Genomic DNA, 15,857 nt, shown 5'->3' with positions numbered 1-15,857 from the left:
CTGGGCCTTCTGCGGGCCTGAATCCTGGCCCATGGATGGGTTTCTAATCGTATTTAGGCAGTGGTGGCCCAGTAGGTGGCATAATTTTTAATTTTTGGCCTGTTATTTTTCATGCATTTACTAATTATTTTGAGTTATAAGACCCTAAAATTGAAAAGCATTTCAAATGAACTCTGAAAAGGTTGAAAGTTGGCATGGTATCATCATTTCATCCACATAGCATGTGCAAGAAAGTTGAGAGGGTTACGGCAAAAACTAGATGCACTTCATGTACAAAACGCACAATGGTATCATACTCGTCTGTTACAAAGTTGGCATGGTATCATCATAATAGTTGCGGGAGAAAGTCTTCACTTTTTCTTCGCTTGTGTCATTTGCTTATTGCGCCGTAACCATGGATAATCTTCATCATTTATCACGATGCTTGGGTCAGCCTTGACTTTGAAGGGAGGAATTTCATGAAACTTTTCATAATCTTCAGACATGTCTGTCTTGCCCTCCACTCCCACAATGTCCTTTTTTCCTGAAAGAACTATGTGGCGCTTTGGCTCATCGTATGATGTATTCGCTTCCTTATCTTTTCTTTTTCTCGGTCTGGTAGACATGTCCTTCACATAGATAACCTGTGCCACATCATTGGCTAGGACGAACGGTTCGTCAGTGTACCCAAGATTGTTCAGATCCACTGTTGTCATTCCGTACTGTGGGTCTACCTGTACCCCGCCTCCTGACAGATTGACCCATTTGCACTTAAACAAAGGGACCTTAAAATCATGTCCGTAGTCAAGTTCCCATATGTCCATTATGTAACCATAATATGTGTCCTTTCCCCTCTCGGTTGCTGCATCAAAGCAGACACCGCTGTTTTGGTTGGTGCTCTTTTGATCTTGGGCGATCGTGTAAAATGTATTCCCATTTATCTCGTATCCTTTGTAAGTCAATACAGTCGAAGATGGTCCCCTGGACAACGAGTACAACTCATCACAAACAGTGGTGTCACCTCTGAGACGTGTTTCCAACCAACTGCTGAAAGTCCTGATGTGTTCACATGTAATCCAGTCGTCACACTGCTCCGGGTGTTTGGAGCGCAGACTGTTCTTGTGTTCATCGACATACGGGGTCACCAAGGTAGAGTTCTGTAGAACTGTGTAGTGTGCTTGAGACCAAGAATATCCGTCCCTGCATATTATTGAGTCCCCTCCAAGCGTGCCTTTTCCAGTCAGTCTCCCCTCATACCGCGATTTAGGGAGACCTATCTTCTTAAGGCCAGGAATGAAGTCAACACAAAACCCAATGACATCCTCTGTTTGATGGCCCATGGAGATGCTTCCTTCTGGCCTAGCGCGGTTACGGACATATTTCTTTAGGACTCCCATGAACCTCTCAAAGGGGAACATATTGTGTAGAAATACGGTCCCCAGAATGAGAATCTCGTCGACTAGATGAACTAGGACGTGCGTCATGATATTGAAGAAGGATGGTGGGAACACCAGCTCGAAACTGACAAGACATTGCGCCACATCACTCCTTAGCCTTGGTATGATTTCTGGATCGATCACCTTCTGAGAGATTGCATTGAGGAATGCACATAGCTTCACAATGGCTAATCGGACGTTTTCCGGTAGAAGCCCCCTCAATGCAACCGGAAGCAGTTGCGTCATAATCACGTGGCAGTCATGAGACTTTAGGTTCTGAAACTTTTTCTTTGGCATATTTATTATTCCCTTTATATTCGACGAGAAGCCAGTCGGGACCTTCATACTAAGCAGGCATTCAAAGAAGATTTCTTTCTCTTCTTTCGTAAGAGCGTAGCTGGCAGGACCTTCATACTGCTTCGGAGGCATGCCGTCTTTTTCGTGCAAACGTTGCAGGTCCTCCCGTGCCTCAGGTGTATCTTTTGTCTTCCCATAAACGCCCAAGAAGCCTAGCAGGTTCACGCAAAGGTTCTTCGTCACGTGCATCACGTCGATTGAAGAGCGGACCTCTAGCTCTTTCCAGTAGGGTAGGTCCCAAAATATAGATTTCTTCTTCCACATGGGTGCGTGTCCCTCAGCGTCATTCGGAACAGCTAGTCCGCCGGGACCCTTTCCAAAGATACGTGTAAATCATTGACCATTGCAAGTACGTGATCACCGGTACGCATGGCGGGCTTCTTCCGGTGATCTGCCTCGCCTTTGAAATGCTTGCCTTTCTTTCGACATTGATGGTTGGTCGGAAGAAATCGACGATGGCCCAGGTACACATTCCTCCTGCATTTGTCTAGGTATATACTTTCAGTGTCATCTAAACAGTGCGTGCATGCGTGCTATCCCTTGTTTGTCTGTCCTGAAAGGTTACTGAGAGCGGGCCAATCGTTGATGGTTACAAACAGCAAGGCGTGCAGGTTAAATTCCTCCTATTTGTGCTCATCCCACGTACGTACACCGTTTCCATTCCACAGCTGTAAAAGTTCTTCAACTAATGGCCTTAGGTACACATCAATGTCGTTGTCGGGTTGCTTAGGGCCTTGGATGAGAACTGGCATCATAATGAACTTCCGCTTCATGCACATCCAAGGAGGAAAGTTATACATACATAGAGTCACGGGCCAGGTGCTGTGATTGCTGCTCTGCTCCCCGAAAGGATTAATGCCATCCGCGCTTAAACCAAACCATACGTTCCTTGGGTCAGCTGCAAACTCAGCCCAGTACTTCCTCTCGATTTTTCTCCACTGCGACCCGTCAGCGGGTGCTCTCAACTTCCCATCTTTCTTACGGTCCTCACTGTGCCATCGCATCAACTTGGCATGCTCTTCGTTTCTGAACAGACGTTTCAACCGTGGTATTATAGGAGCATACCACATCACCTTCGCAGGAACCCTCTTCCTGGGGGGCTCGCCGTCAACATCACCAGGGTCATCTCGTCTGATCTTATACCGCAATGCACCGCATACCGGGCATGCGTTCAGATCCTTGTACGCACCGCGGTAGAGGATGCAGTCATTAGGGCATGCATGCATCTTCTGCACCTCCAATCCTAGAGGGCATACGACCTTCTTTGCTGCGTATGTACTGTCGGGCAATTCGTTATCCTTTGGAAGCTTCTTCTTCAATATTTTCAATAGCTTCTCAAATCCTTTGTCAGGCACAGCATTCTCTGCCTTCCACTGCAGCAATTCCAGTACGGTACCGAGCTTTGTGTTGCCATCTTCGCAATTGGGGTACAACCCTTTTTTGTGATCCTCTAACATGCGATCGAACTTCAGCTTCTCCTTTTGACTTTCGCATTGCGTCCTTGCATCGACAATGACCCGGCGGAGATCATCATCATCGGGCACTGGTTCCTCTTGATCTTCAGCAGCTTCCCCCCTTGCAGCATCATTGGGCACATCGTCTGGTTCCTCTTGATCTTCAGCAGCTTCCCCCGTTGCAGCATCACCGTATTCAGGGGGCACATAGTTGTCATCGTCCTCTTCTTCTTCGCCGTCTTCCATCATAACCCCTATTTCTCTGTGCCTCGTCCAAACATTATAGTGTGGCATGAAACCCTTGTAAAGCAGGTGGGTGTGAAGGATTTTCCGGTCAGAGTAAGACTTCGTATTCCCACATATAGGGCATGGACAACACATAAAACCATTCTGCTTGTTTGCCTCAGCCACTTCGAGAAAATCATGCACACCCTTAATGTACTCGGAGGTGTGTCTGTCACCGTACATCCATTGCCGATTCATCTGCGTGCATTATATATAATTAAGTGTGTCAAAAACCATTACAGAACATCATGAATAGATAATTAAGTGACCAAATTAATAGAAGTTCATTATCACATTAAAACCAAAGTACATACATAGTTCTCATCTAACAACATATATATAGCTCTCTAGAGCATCTAATTAATTAAACCATACATTGAAACTATGTAAAACATTTCAATGCGAAAACAAATGCGATCATAATCGCAACCAAGATAACAATTGATCCAACGGCATAATGATACCAAGCCTCGGTATGACTGGCATATTTTCTAATCTTTCTAATCTTCAAGCGCATTGCATCCATCTTGATCTTGTGATCATCGACGACATCTGCAACATGCAACTCCAATATCATCTTCTCCTCCTCAATTTTTTTTTATTTTTTCCTTCAAGTAATTGTTTTCTTCTTCAAGTAATCGTTTTCTTCTTCAACTAAATTTAACCTCTCGACAATAGGGTCGGTTAGAATTTCCGGTTCAACCACCTCCTAGATAAATAAAATCTATGTCACGTTGGTCGGTATATTTGTCATAAACAATAAATGAACCAAATAGTTATAAAAAGATAATATATACCACATCCGAATCATAGACAGGACGAGGGCCGACGGGGGCGGATACCAAAACCATCGCACTATGTAATAAGAAGGAATAATAAAAGTAACAAAATTAGACAAGTAACTATCTAAAGTAAGAATTTTTTCCTTTCAAAAAGAAGATAAGAACAAGAGGCTCACCACGGTGGTGCTGGCGACGAGATCAGTGCGGGCGATCGACGGTGGTGAAGACGGGGACGGGACGTGACGGACCGCTAAACCTAGACAAATCTCGGGGAAAATGGAGCTCGGAGGTCGAGTTTCGAGAGGAGAAAGATTAACTAGTGTGACTCAGACATTTCATCGAACACCTCATGTGCATAGGAGGTGAGCTAGAGCACCCAAATGCCCTCCCCTCGCCGGCCAGAAAAAACAGAGCACTGTGGAGTGCTCTACTGTGGCGATGGGGTATATATAGGGAACTATTTGGTCCCGGTTCGTGGCACCGACCGGGACTAAAGGCCTTTGGTCCCGGTTGGTGCCACGAACCGGGACCAATTCCCCCTTTAGTCCCGGTTGGTGGCACCAACCGGGACCAAAGGCCTTGTGCTGCCCCGCGTCAAAAGTTTAGTCCCACCTCGCTAGTTGAGAGGGCTCGAGAGTGGTTTATAAGCGCTGCTGCGCCCACCCTCTCGAGCTCCTCTCAACTGCAGGCTTTCGGGCCTAACCGTTCTCTTTGCCTGTGGGGCCTACTGGGCCTTCTGCGGGCCTGAATCCTGGCCCACGGATGGGTTTCAAGTCGTATTCAGGCCGTGGTGGCCCAGTAGGTGGCATAATTTTTTTCTCTGTTTTCTCTTTTACTTTATTTGTTTTGTTTTGTTTCTACTTACAACAAAAAACTTATTTATTTTATTTCTAATTACTTATGTATTTTACTTTAATTATTTTATTTTTATTTATTTTACTGCTACTATTTTTATTTAATTTATTAAGGTTTATTTATTTTAGTTACTATAGTTTATTTTATTTTATTTTATTAAGGTTTATTTATTTTTATTTACTATAAAAAAATGAACATAGATGCGCCTATAGAGAAAATTCAACCTAAATTCATAATAAATTTCTATGAAATTCAAAGAAATTTACTGTGAATTTAGGTCAAATTCCCTGTATAAGGGCATCTATTTTCACTTTGAGAGGAGCTCAACAAGGCAGAGAGGGACGGGCTTATAAACTGGTGTGAGCGCCCTTCGGTTGGCGAGGTGGGACTAAACACTGGCCGCAACTAGGACCAGCCCTTTAGTCCCGGTTTGTGGTATGAACCGGGACTAAAGGGTGGTGGGCCAGGAGCGTGGCCCATTGGTCCCGGTTTGTCCCACCAACCGGGACCAAAGGGTCCGGACGAACCGGGACCAATGCCCCCACGAGGCCCGGCAGGCCCCTGGCCGCACGAACCGGGACCAATGCTCACATTAGTCCCGGTTCGTGATTGAACCGGGACTAATGTGAATATTGCCCTGTGACTAAAGCCCAGTTTTCTACTAGTGAGCTAAGGTTGTTCACGGTACTGTGTTGATCAAGATGTCAACCTCGAGCAACAAGGGTGATGAGGTTGCTACTGATTCTGAGGAAATAGTACGTCCAGTGTATGCGGATGATATTCCGCAAAATATTCGGGATGGTTTTGACCACACATGCAACTACATCAAGCAATGTCATGATGCGCTCGGCAAAAGGATAGATTTCCTGATCACTCGGTTCGATGGTTTGGCAGACATCATCAATATGCCGGCAACGAATTCTGCACCACCACAGACTGCTCCGGCTGCTCCACTGCTTTATGCACCACCGGCTCGTGACGGACATGCCGGCGTGCTTGATCGCCGTCTGGCGGCACAACTACATGCTGGAGATGATGGCCTCGATGACGGTGTTGACCATGAGGCAACGGGGTACGCGCCACGACCACGACGCTGTGAGCCTTGTCCTGAAACTTCTGTTCGTGGTGGAGTGCATGTCGTGGTATTCTCACGGGGGGCTTGCGAGTCGACAGATGCCACAAGGGCTTAGTGTGAGGGTAAGACTGCTGCTAATAGGCCCGGGAGCGGGTATGCGAGTAGCACGCGCTAGTTTACTCAGGTTCGGGGCTCTCCGGAGAGATAATACCCCTACTCCTGCATGTCTGAATATCTCTGGTATGTATATCTGGTACAGAGTGCTCCTGGAGCTATATCTAAGCTCAGTGCCATAGGCATCTGGCTTTGCATATGTATGTGGCATGGTGGCCGTTGCCTCTAGCCGTATGGGTGTGCTTGGGCATACTTGCCCGTGGGAGTGGATGGATGGATGGCTAGCTAGCTCTCTTGCTAGCTAGCTTGCTTGTGGGTGTGTGCGTGAGAGTCCATCCTGGATGGATGGATGTGTGCCCATATATATAGGCATGGCTAGCTTAGAGAGTAAGCTATGTGGTGGCATGGGCAAGGCATGGTGGGGTGTCATGCTTGTCCCCTGGGTCACTTCATAAATAGTGCCAGGGGACAAGTGACACTATACATGATGGCGTCGAGGTACAGCCGTCTCATCCGCGGTATGGCCGCCACGTCGGGGTCTTGTCGGTGTCGGTCGGTCTGCAGCCGGCTGGTCGGCGCAGTCGGCAGCCGGTAGCCGGCCGGGCAGAGCAGTCGGACGGGGAGCCGGCAGGAGCAGCCGGGCAGTCGGACTGAGGGGCTTTGCTAGCCCCGATGTCTTGAATTATTGTCTCGCCGTCTTCGGGGTATCCGTGGCCAATTACTCTGACAGTGCATGACCGAGTTGGTCAAGCTGTGCGTGTGCCTTTGGATGATGGAATTGGGCGCATAAAAATTTCAATCCCTTCGTTCTCCCGAAAGTGCGAACCAGAAGGCTATTTGGAGTGGGAGATGCGTGTTGATCAAATTTTTGATGCCCATCATTATTGCGAGGAGAAGAAAGTTCAACTTGCTGGAATTGAGTTCACCGGTTACGCACTAATTTGGTGGAATCAAATTTGTCGTTTAAGACATCGGCCGACGACTTGGCGAGGTATGAAAGAATTCATGAGGCGACGTTTTGTTCCTGAGCACTATAAAAGAGATATGTACAACAAGTTGCAGCGGCTCTCTCAAGGTAATATGAGTGTTGATGAATATTACAAGGAGATGGAATTGCTTATGATACGTACAGGGACAACGGAGGATCCGGAGGCGACTATGGCACGTTTCTTTAATGGTCTAAATATTGAGGTGCAGGATCGTGTTGAGATGGTGGTCGACTACAACATACAAGATCTTGTGCACCAAGCTGTGCGTGCGGAACAGCAGATTATGCGACGCCAAGTCAGCACAGTTCCTAGTACCACTTTGAACACATGGCGACGCTCGCGACATAAGAGTGAGGATGTCGGTTCTAGCTCTAGGAGAGCGACATCTAATCGCTCTCAAGCTTCCGTGCAAAAGGATGCTTTAAAATCAGGATTGTCGGGAGTTGATTCTAGTGCGCAGTCGGCCACACGTACTAGTAATATAGAGTGTTTCAAGTGTGGAGGAAGGGGGCATATGAGACATGAATGTCCTAATGAGAAAAGAGTGTTGCTCACAAGAGATGGCTATGCATCCGCTAGTGATGAAGAGGCCGTTTCTGACACTTCTAGTGAAAAATCTGAAGATGTTGAAAATGTGGTTGCGAGTTTTGAAGCTGCTGAATCATATCCGTCTTTGATGGTGCAACGGGTGCAAGAAGATCGCATTGAGGATAAGGGGCAGCGATGGAATATATTTCAAACTCAGTGCAAAATCAACAACACTAAATGTAAGTTGATCATAGATGGAGGAAGCTACACTAACGCGGTTAGCAAGGACTTGGTGGATGTTTTAGCTTTGCCTACCTCGAAGCACCCACAACCCCACTGCGTCGAATGGTTATATCAGTCAGGGAAATTGAAAGTTACACATAAGGTGCGCGTCAATTTTTCAGTTGGAAATTATACCGACACAGTTATCTGTGATGTTCTGCCCATGGATGCATGTCACTTGTTACTGGGGAGGCCATGGCAATATGATCATCGCGCTACACATGAGGGAAGGTCTAACACTTATTCTTTTTGGGACTCTGGAAGGCGACGTGTGTTGCAGCCGATGTTCGGCAGTGCTATCAAGAGCGATGTCTGCAAGGTCCCTAAAAATACCTTGAAGCCGAGGACGGCTTCATTTCAAGAGGGGGAGGATGATGTGACCATCTGTGCCAAAACTACAGTTACTTGTCTAAAAAATATTCAAGTTGCACCTGTGCATGAGAAGTTGACTGTGACAGTACCAAAGGGGAAAGAAGCTGGTATTTTAGGCGCTTTTCCATCTGCTATACAGATTGGTTCTCTGATATTCCAGGTTCCTCCACAGCTGGAAGAAGTCAGACCAAATTTTAGAACTCCGCTAGAAAAAGTTTTGATCCGATCGACCGGGAAGAAACGAGCAAGTTCAGGGCTCAGAGCTGCTACGTGACATTGCATCGTGATAAAAGTAGACAATGCATGGCGTTTTTATTTATTGGTGAAGTACTACTTACGTGAGGAATTCAAGTCTAGATAGAGTCCAAGGTAATCAACGGTGCCAAATAATTAATTAGTTAAATCCTTGATTAATTACGTTAGGAGAGTCCTAGTCTGCTACGTTTAGCTAGCGCGTGTCTCAAAGTCTTTTTGTTGCCTATAAAAAGGGCAGCAGGGCTGGCTGCGGCCGTTGTGAGGGAGTTAGTTTTGCATTGAATAAAATACCAGAAAAGCCTCATGTCGAGGGGCACCAAAGTTTTCTGTTCCTACGCTGCTCTGTGATAGCGCGTTGCCGTGCGAAAGAGTTGATCTGCATCGTCTCTTACGCGAGTCCTCAACCCTAGTTCCTGCATCTTGCTTGGTCTTTAGGTGTCTACATCTTTTCTACATCTACTGCTGTTTTCATCGAGTATCGTGAAAGATCGGACCGACTACACGCACGAATTAGCGTCTCACTAGTTTGTGCTTCATCAAGTGGTATTCAAAGCTAAGGCTGTTCACGGTACTGTGTTGATCAAGATGTCAACCTCGGTCAACAAGGGTGATGAGGTTGCTACTGATTCTGAGGAAATAGTACGTCCAGTGTATGCGGATGATATTCCGCAAAATATTCGGGATGGTTTTGACCACACATGCAACTACATCAAGCAATGTCATGATGCACTCGGCAAAAGGATAGATGTCCTGATCACTCGGTTCGATGGTTTGGCAGACATCATCAATATGCCGGCAACGAATTCTGCACCACCACAGACTGCTCCGGCTGCTCCACTGCTTTATGCACCACCGGCTCGTGACGGACATGCCGGCGTGCTTGATCGCCGTCTGGCGGCACAACTACATGCTGGAGATGATGGCCTCGATGACGGTGTTGCCCATGAGGCAACGGGGTACGCGCCACGACCACGACCGCGACACTACGAGCCTCGTCCATGGCTACTCCTTCTTACGGTGCAGGCGATGCAAGGCACGGCAACCTCGTTGGTGGGAAAACGGAGTGGACACAGGAAGCTGAGCACCCAACACCCCCGCCTTGCAGTTACTACCGAGGTTTCCACCTTGTATATGCAGGACATGCAAATCACAACCAAGTAGCAGAAGGAGGCTCCCATCATGATGCACCACAATTTTGACGGACGGCTAAGATAGTGGGGTATACCCACACTCGAAAGTAGAAAGTCAATTCTCACCTCCAGATGGCACTATTCTACTCTCCACGATCCAAAACGTGGGATGTGAAAGTGACACGATCTTTCATTACTCATGATTTGGATGTTGATATAAGTAATAGTGCCATTTTTAAGAAAAGTAATGGTGCCAAGAGGTGACTTTCTACTCCCAAATGTGGGTACATCCTATCCCAGCCGTCCGTCGAAGCCTTGAAGTAAAAGTACGCTACTACCATGATTGCTTTCACTGCCCACTACTAATCAGAAGCTTAATTAGATCCGGCCAAGGGCAGCCTCTCCTGCTTGAACAAGCGATGAGCTGAAAATAACCCATTGGGGGTGCCTTTTATAGTGACTCCTACGTACCTAGCCTCATTTCTCACTCTCCACCATGCAACTCCATAATCACATTTTTCAGAACATTTTCATGTCCTCAGGCAAGCCATGGTATTTCATACACCATGTCACGAGCATTTTGGCACCGATTCACACAGTTTGCATTTTGCGCCTAATGTCCTCGTGACACAACTACCTGCAAATTTGCTTCACCATTTTGCACATAAGAAAGGTGTGCTTCAAGCCTTCAACCGACTGGGTAAATTGTGTCAACCTCCATTTCTCGCCTCTTTATACATAACCTATATGGGGGACAACTAAGGAGTGCTTTACCAGCCTCGCTTGGCCACTGATGATATACCATTCGAAATCCATTCCCCTGTGTTTAGCAAACTTGCTGAACATCCAGACGACCAGACCCAAAAATGATGCACATAGAATGTACAAACCCCAATGTAATGGATTCCTTTTCAAGATAGACATTACTAGTGTTATGGAGGAATGGTAACGGCTTATATGAGCCGTCCATCATTTTGACTGGCAGGTGTGTATCGGTTGTAGAAAATTGTGAACATGTGCCAGACCAAATTTCGGAATATAAATCTTATAAACTTGTATGCAGTTCTGAGCTCATTTCTTCTCTTCAAATCGACAGTTACAGTACTTTTTTTTTGCGGGTGAACACAGTACCTGTTTGCACTTTACAGCTTTGCTTGACATGGCGGAATGCGGCGGCAGAAAGCGGTGTTGTCGGCGGCAGCGCCGGAGCATGGCATAGGCAATGGGGATGAGGGAGGTGTGGCAGAGGCGTGAGTGAGAGAGAGTGACAGTGAGAACGATCATCTGTCGCAACTTATAGTCGACGCGTCGTTAACGGCCGTCACTTGGTCATTGTCGCCTCTTTTGGGACATCACCGCCTACAAGCAGGCCCGACCTGTCGGATCGGGGGTTAACAGAGTGAAACAGTTGACCACTGCAATTTGCAACAAAAAAAGACTTTGTGTGCGATGCTTTCTGTAAAAAAATGGAAACCTGCCTTTTCTGCAAATGATACCACAAATGTGATGGATCTTTGCAATTCACTCCGTTTGGGAGGTGGAATCAAGTAAGCTCTTTACAGCCTTGTTTGGGATGTTGAACCAATAAGTATCCAAATCTCATGTGACATGCTAATCATCCTGGTTTTGCCCAAATTTGTGAGCGGGGTGTAGGCGATTGCATAGATTGGTGGTACAACGAAGCTGTGCCATCTCAGGGTGGACGGCGACCCTTTTTAAATGGAGAAATAAACTCGGTTTAGTAATCCGAAAATTGGTCCGGCAAGCTTGTGAGTCTTCTTTGCAGTTAGAGCATGTTTAAAATTTTGAGTCATATGTGAAGGGCTTTCTCAGGAAGTATATTGAGTGATAGTAGAAGCAAGGATAAAGATTGGTGTCTTTTCGCATGGTTTCTCATGATTTGAGCAGACTTGATCATAATCTGTTGGCCATGCTCAATCGAATAGCATTGGGGAATGACTTTTATACCCTAAACTTTCATAGCGGAATTCTAGTTGTGCACAGAATGGCTGTTAAGAAGAATCCCATTTTCAAAATTGTTGCTACACGATCTACATAACGGTTAATGGTGCCGAAAGAACCCTAAAAAACCAAAACTGAATATAAAGTTGACTACACGTAAAAGCATGCACGATTTGCACAAAACGGAAGACATACATTGCAGACACATAAAATATATACTTTATTAAAACCAGATGATTTGATTTCATCTAGCACGGTATTGCGAGAACTTTGGCCTACGGCAGCGTAACCTGCTATACTCGTAATCCGCCTCCGCCTTGGTCAGATCTGCAAACTGGGACAGCTGAGACACTTGCGAAGAACCAGAATTGTTCATTTTGTACACCCGTATCGCGCTGGCCTTAAATGACCTGAACCGGCGGACCATCTCTGTACGGTCACGGGACACTTCATAATAGTTGCACCAGCTCTCATACAAGGCCCACAGGGAGTCCTTCGACTTGATGAAATTCTCATCGACAAGGGGAAAGTTTGGATCATTTCCTGACTCGTAGCGGCATGATTCCATCCACTCGATGAAATTCGTATCAACAAGGGGAAAGTTTTTGTGATCTTCTTCTGGCTCGTAACCGCCTGCGGTTCAGTAGCAGGGAGTTACAATTTGATTTCAAAAAATACCATCATCTCCTCTCCCTCCCCCGGTGATTCTAAAAAAAACATCATTTATTTGTAATATTTGCTCTCAGCGGAATTAATTTGATTGAAGCTAGAGCTATTACTACGTCATGAACCATCTTAACCCGGTCTTGTGTTACTACCACGCACACCGTATGCTTGTTAGATGTCCGGATGAATATTCAAGCAGATCTGATAATTGGGAAGAAGTAGTGTTGGAATTTTGGCTGTTAAATTCAGATCAATGTAAGGAGAATTCCCTTTGGGTATTCAGGGTTCGGATCCAAACTCCGGAAGAGCTAGCAAAACAGGGATGGATTGATTACCTGCAGCTGCGGACATGCGACGGATGGTGCCGGCGGTCCTGGGGAGACACGGGGAGATTTTGCTATCTCCGACGGGGCGGGATGCGAGGGCTGCCCCTGCCCGCGAGAGCTTGGACACGATGAAAGCCATGGCCTGGTACGTGATGGGGCAGCAGAGCAGAGAACCTCTTCGTGTCACGGTTAGTCCCAGGTTGTTACTGTACTGAGATCGCGGAAGAGAACAATCAGGATCTGGAGCAGGATTCCTTCCAAGGATTAGGGCCAACGTCTTGTCACACGTGGCACCTGCCGCCACGCGCGAAGGCGGCAGCCCATGCCGCCAGAGGCCCAGGCGGCAAGTGGCCTGTCACAGGGGATCGGCGGTGCGCCTTGCCGCGGGAGCTCCTGCACTGCAGGCGCGGGAGCAACTAGTTAACGAGCGCTCCTTCGGGAGCCTCGTAACGATCAGCACCACTTGGCGCGCTCTCAGCCATTCGCCACGTGCCGCGCTCTGGATGCTCCCTCCGGATTTTGTTTTTTTTTTATTTTTTCACACGCATTTTCGGCTTTTTAAACGGGTTTTTCCTGTTTTTTCCGACGTTTTGGTTTCCCACCGGTCTTCCTTAGCTTTTCAATAAAAAAATTAAAAAAATTGCATTAAAAACGTGTTTTTTCCTTACGCGAGAGTCACGGTTTTGCTTTCGGGAAAAAAACGCGTTTTTTGTTTTTTTTCTTTCGCGAGAGTCACGGTTTTGCTTCCACGAGAGGCACGTGTGTGCTTTCGCGAGAGTCACGGCCGTGCCTCTCGGAAAGAAAGAAAACGCGTTTTCTGTTTTTTTTCTTTCGCGAGAGTCACGGCTTTGCTCCCGCGAGAGGCACGATTGTGCTTTCACGAGAGTCACGGCCATGCCTCTCGGAAAGGAAAAAAACGCATTTTCTGTTTTTTTTTCTTTCCGAGAGTCACGGTTTTGCTTCCGCAAGAGGCAAGGTTGTACTTTCACGAGAGTCACGGCCGTGCCTCCTCGAAAACGGAAAAAGAAACGCGTTTTCTGTTTTTTTTCTTTCGCGAGAGTCATGGTTTTGCTTCCACGAGAGGCACAGTTGTGATTTCGTGAGTGCCTCTTTCGGAAAGGGAAAAACCCGTGCTCCCTGTTCGTTTTTTTGTCCGTTTTTTTTGTGAAAAAAAGTTCGTCAAAACCTATCAACATGGAATCTAGTTTTGAAAATCTCGCCGCGAGGAATCCAACGGTGAAAGCGGTTCGAGATTTGGACGCACGGTTTGAGAGATAAAATGTTTTGAATAAACGGATTAAAAAAAAACTCCCAGGTTGCGACAGATAACGCGCTGCATGTGCGCCACTTGTTGGAATCAGGAGGATTAGAGTGATCTTTGCATCGTGGCGTCCGTTCGCGTCGTGGCGCCCGAAGACGATGCGAGTGGGCCGGCCCATGAAGCGAGCAGAGCAGCGAACGCAAAAAGCAAAAAGTACTGCTCCCTAGACGTTTCGAACTTCTGGAGCAGGATTCCTTTCAAGGATTAGCCACGTCTTGTCACATGTGGCACCTGCCGCCACGCGCGGAGGCGGCAGCCCATGCCGCCAGAGGATCGGCCGTGCGCCCTGCCGCGGGAGCTCCTGTACTGCAGGCGCCCGTTCGCGTCGTGACGCCTGAAGACGACGCGAGTGGGCTGGCCCACGAAGCGAGCAGAGCAGCGATCGCAAAAAGCAAAATACTGCTCCCTAGAGGTTTCGAACTCGCGACATCGAGGTCTCGTACAAGTGCAACCAGCCACTCGAACTACTCGGCGTTTGTTGTAAGTAACAGCGGCTACTCCTTAATAACAATGTCGCAGCTCTATTTTATTGCACATAACCATTCATCAATTGTACCACTTAATTTTTTTGAATTATTTGGGAAAAAATTCGATATTTAGAAAAAGAAGTTCTTCATTTTGGAAGAAAAGTTCACAAAACTGAAAAAAATCGCTGATTTTCAAAAAAAAAAGTTCATCGATATCGAAAAAACTTCACAACTTTGAAAAACCTCATCGATTTTGAAAAACTTTCACCGATTTTTAATAAAAAGTTCATCAAACTTGAAAACAATAGTTCACTGATTTTGAAAAAGCTGGTCGACTTAGAAAAAAGTTCATTAATTTGAAAAGGTTCTTCGAAATTGAAAAAAAGTTCATCAAATTTGAAAAAAATTCATCAAAATTTTTAAAAAAGTTCATCGAATTTCAAAATAGTTCATAGAATATGAAAATAGTTCATCAATTTTGAAGAAAAATTCATTGATTTTGAAAAAAATATCCAATTTGAAAAAGTTTATCGTATTTAAAAAAGTTCATCGGTTTTGAAAATAAGTTCACATAATAAAAAACGCACATTTAATAAAAAATAAAAATGAAAAGAAGTAAATAAAAAAAGAAAAAGAAAAAAGGAACAAAACGAACTGACGAACAAATAAAAGAAACAAACGAGGTAACAATGCACAAGCGGGTTAATGGCCTGGTGGTTGTCGCGCATCTTCTTGAAGGTGGAGATGGCGAGTTCGATCCCGTGCTGTCAGCTTAGGTTTTTTTGCAGCGAAGAAGAAAACCCTGGTTGCGAACGAAAGATAATAGGCCGAGCCCAGTTAACGCGTCTGCAGGCGCCGGTTTGCACAAATTGTAGCAACCGGCGCTAAATAGGATTCACCCCCTGCCGCCACATCAAGAGGCAGCAACAGTACTGCCCTGTGGGCCATGCCGGCATGCCTAGAGGTGGCATGCACGTTGCGACCGCCGTGAGTTGAGCCTGTCTCAGATGGTTAGGTTATTTGTGGTGGAACCAGCTCAATAGAATTCAAGTCCTATACTCGTGCTCGCATTTTTCTAAATTGTGTCGACTTGGTCTCTTAGAGGTGCTTATAGAGGTAGGGTGTGCGTGTGTGTTTTCATACGGGTGAGTGGATGTTCATATGTATGACCATCTGTGACTGAAAAAAAAAGTTAAAAAAATTGGCTACCGCGCTGCACTGG

At 46.2% G+C, this 15,857-nt stretch overlaps 1 protein-coding gene across 1 annotated transcript; it reads right to left on the bottom strand.

Annotated features, from left to right (window-relative positions):
• Nucleotides 1-12,099: 12,099 nt before the first annotated feature.
• On the bottom strand, nt 12,100-12,986 carry LOC141040727 (uncharacterized). The gene is made up of 2 exons (XM_073506843.1): nt 12,857-12,986; nt 12,100-12,488 (listed from the first exon to the last, which is right to left on the bottom strand). The coding sequence occupies exons 1-2, from the start codon at nt 12,984-12,986 to the stop codon at nt 12,100-12,102; spliced, it is 519 nt and encodes a 172-aa protein (XP_073362944.1).
• Between the last annotated feature and the right edge of the window lie 2,871 nt (nt 12,987-15,857).

This window comes from Aegilops tauschii, chromosome 2, assembly GCF_002575655.3.
Source record: "Aegilops tauschii subsp. strangulata cultivar AL8/78 chromosome 2, Aet v6.0, whole genome shotgun sequence".
In the NCBI taxonomy this organism is placed as follows: domain Eukaryota; kingdom Viridiplantae; phylum Streptophyta; class Magnoliopsida; order Poales; family Poaceae; genus Aegilops; species Aegilops tauschii.
Note: the sequence above shows the minus strand (reverse complement) of the source record. Positions and strands in the feature narration are given on the sequence as shown.

Excerpts from the sequence above, each read along its gene's own strand:
- LOC141040727 (XM_073506843.1), bottom strand. The coding sequence starts at position 12,986 with ATGGCTTTCATCGTGTCCAAGCTCTCGCGGGCAGGGGCAGCCCTCGCA. Across the intron at positions 12,489-12,856 it reads TCGCATGTCCGCAGCTGCAG|GCGGTTACGAGCCAGAAGAA; the intron begins GTAATCAATCCA and ends ACTGAACCGCAG.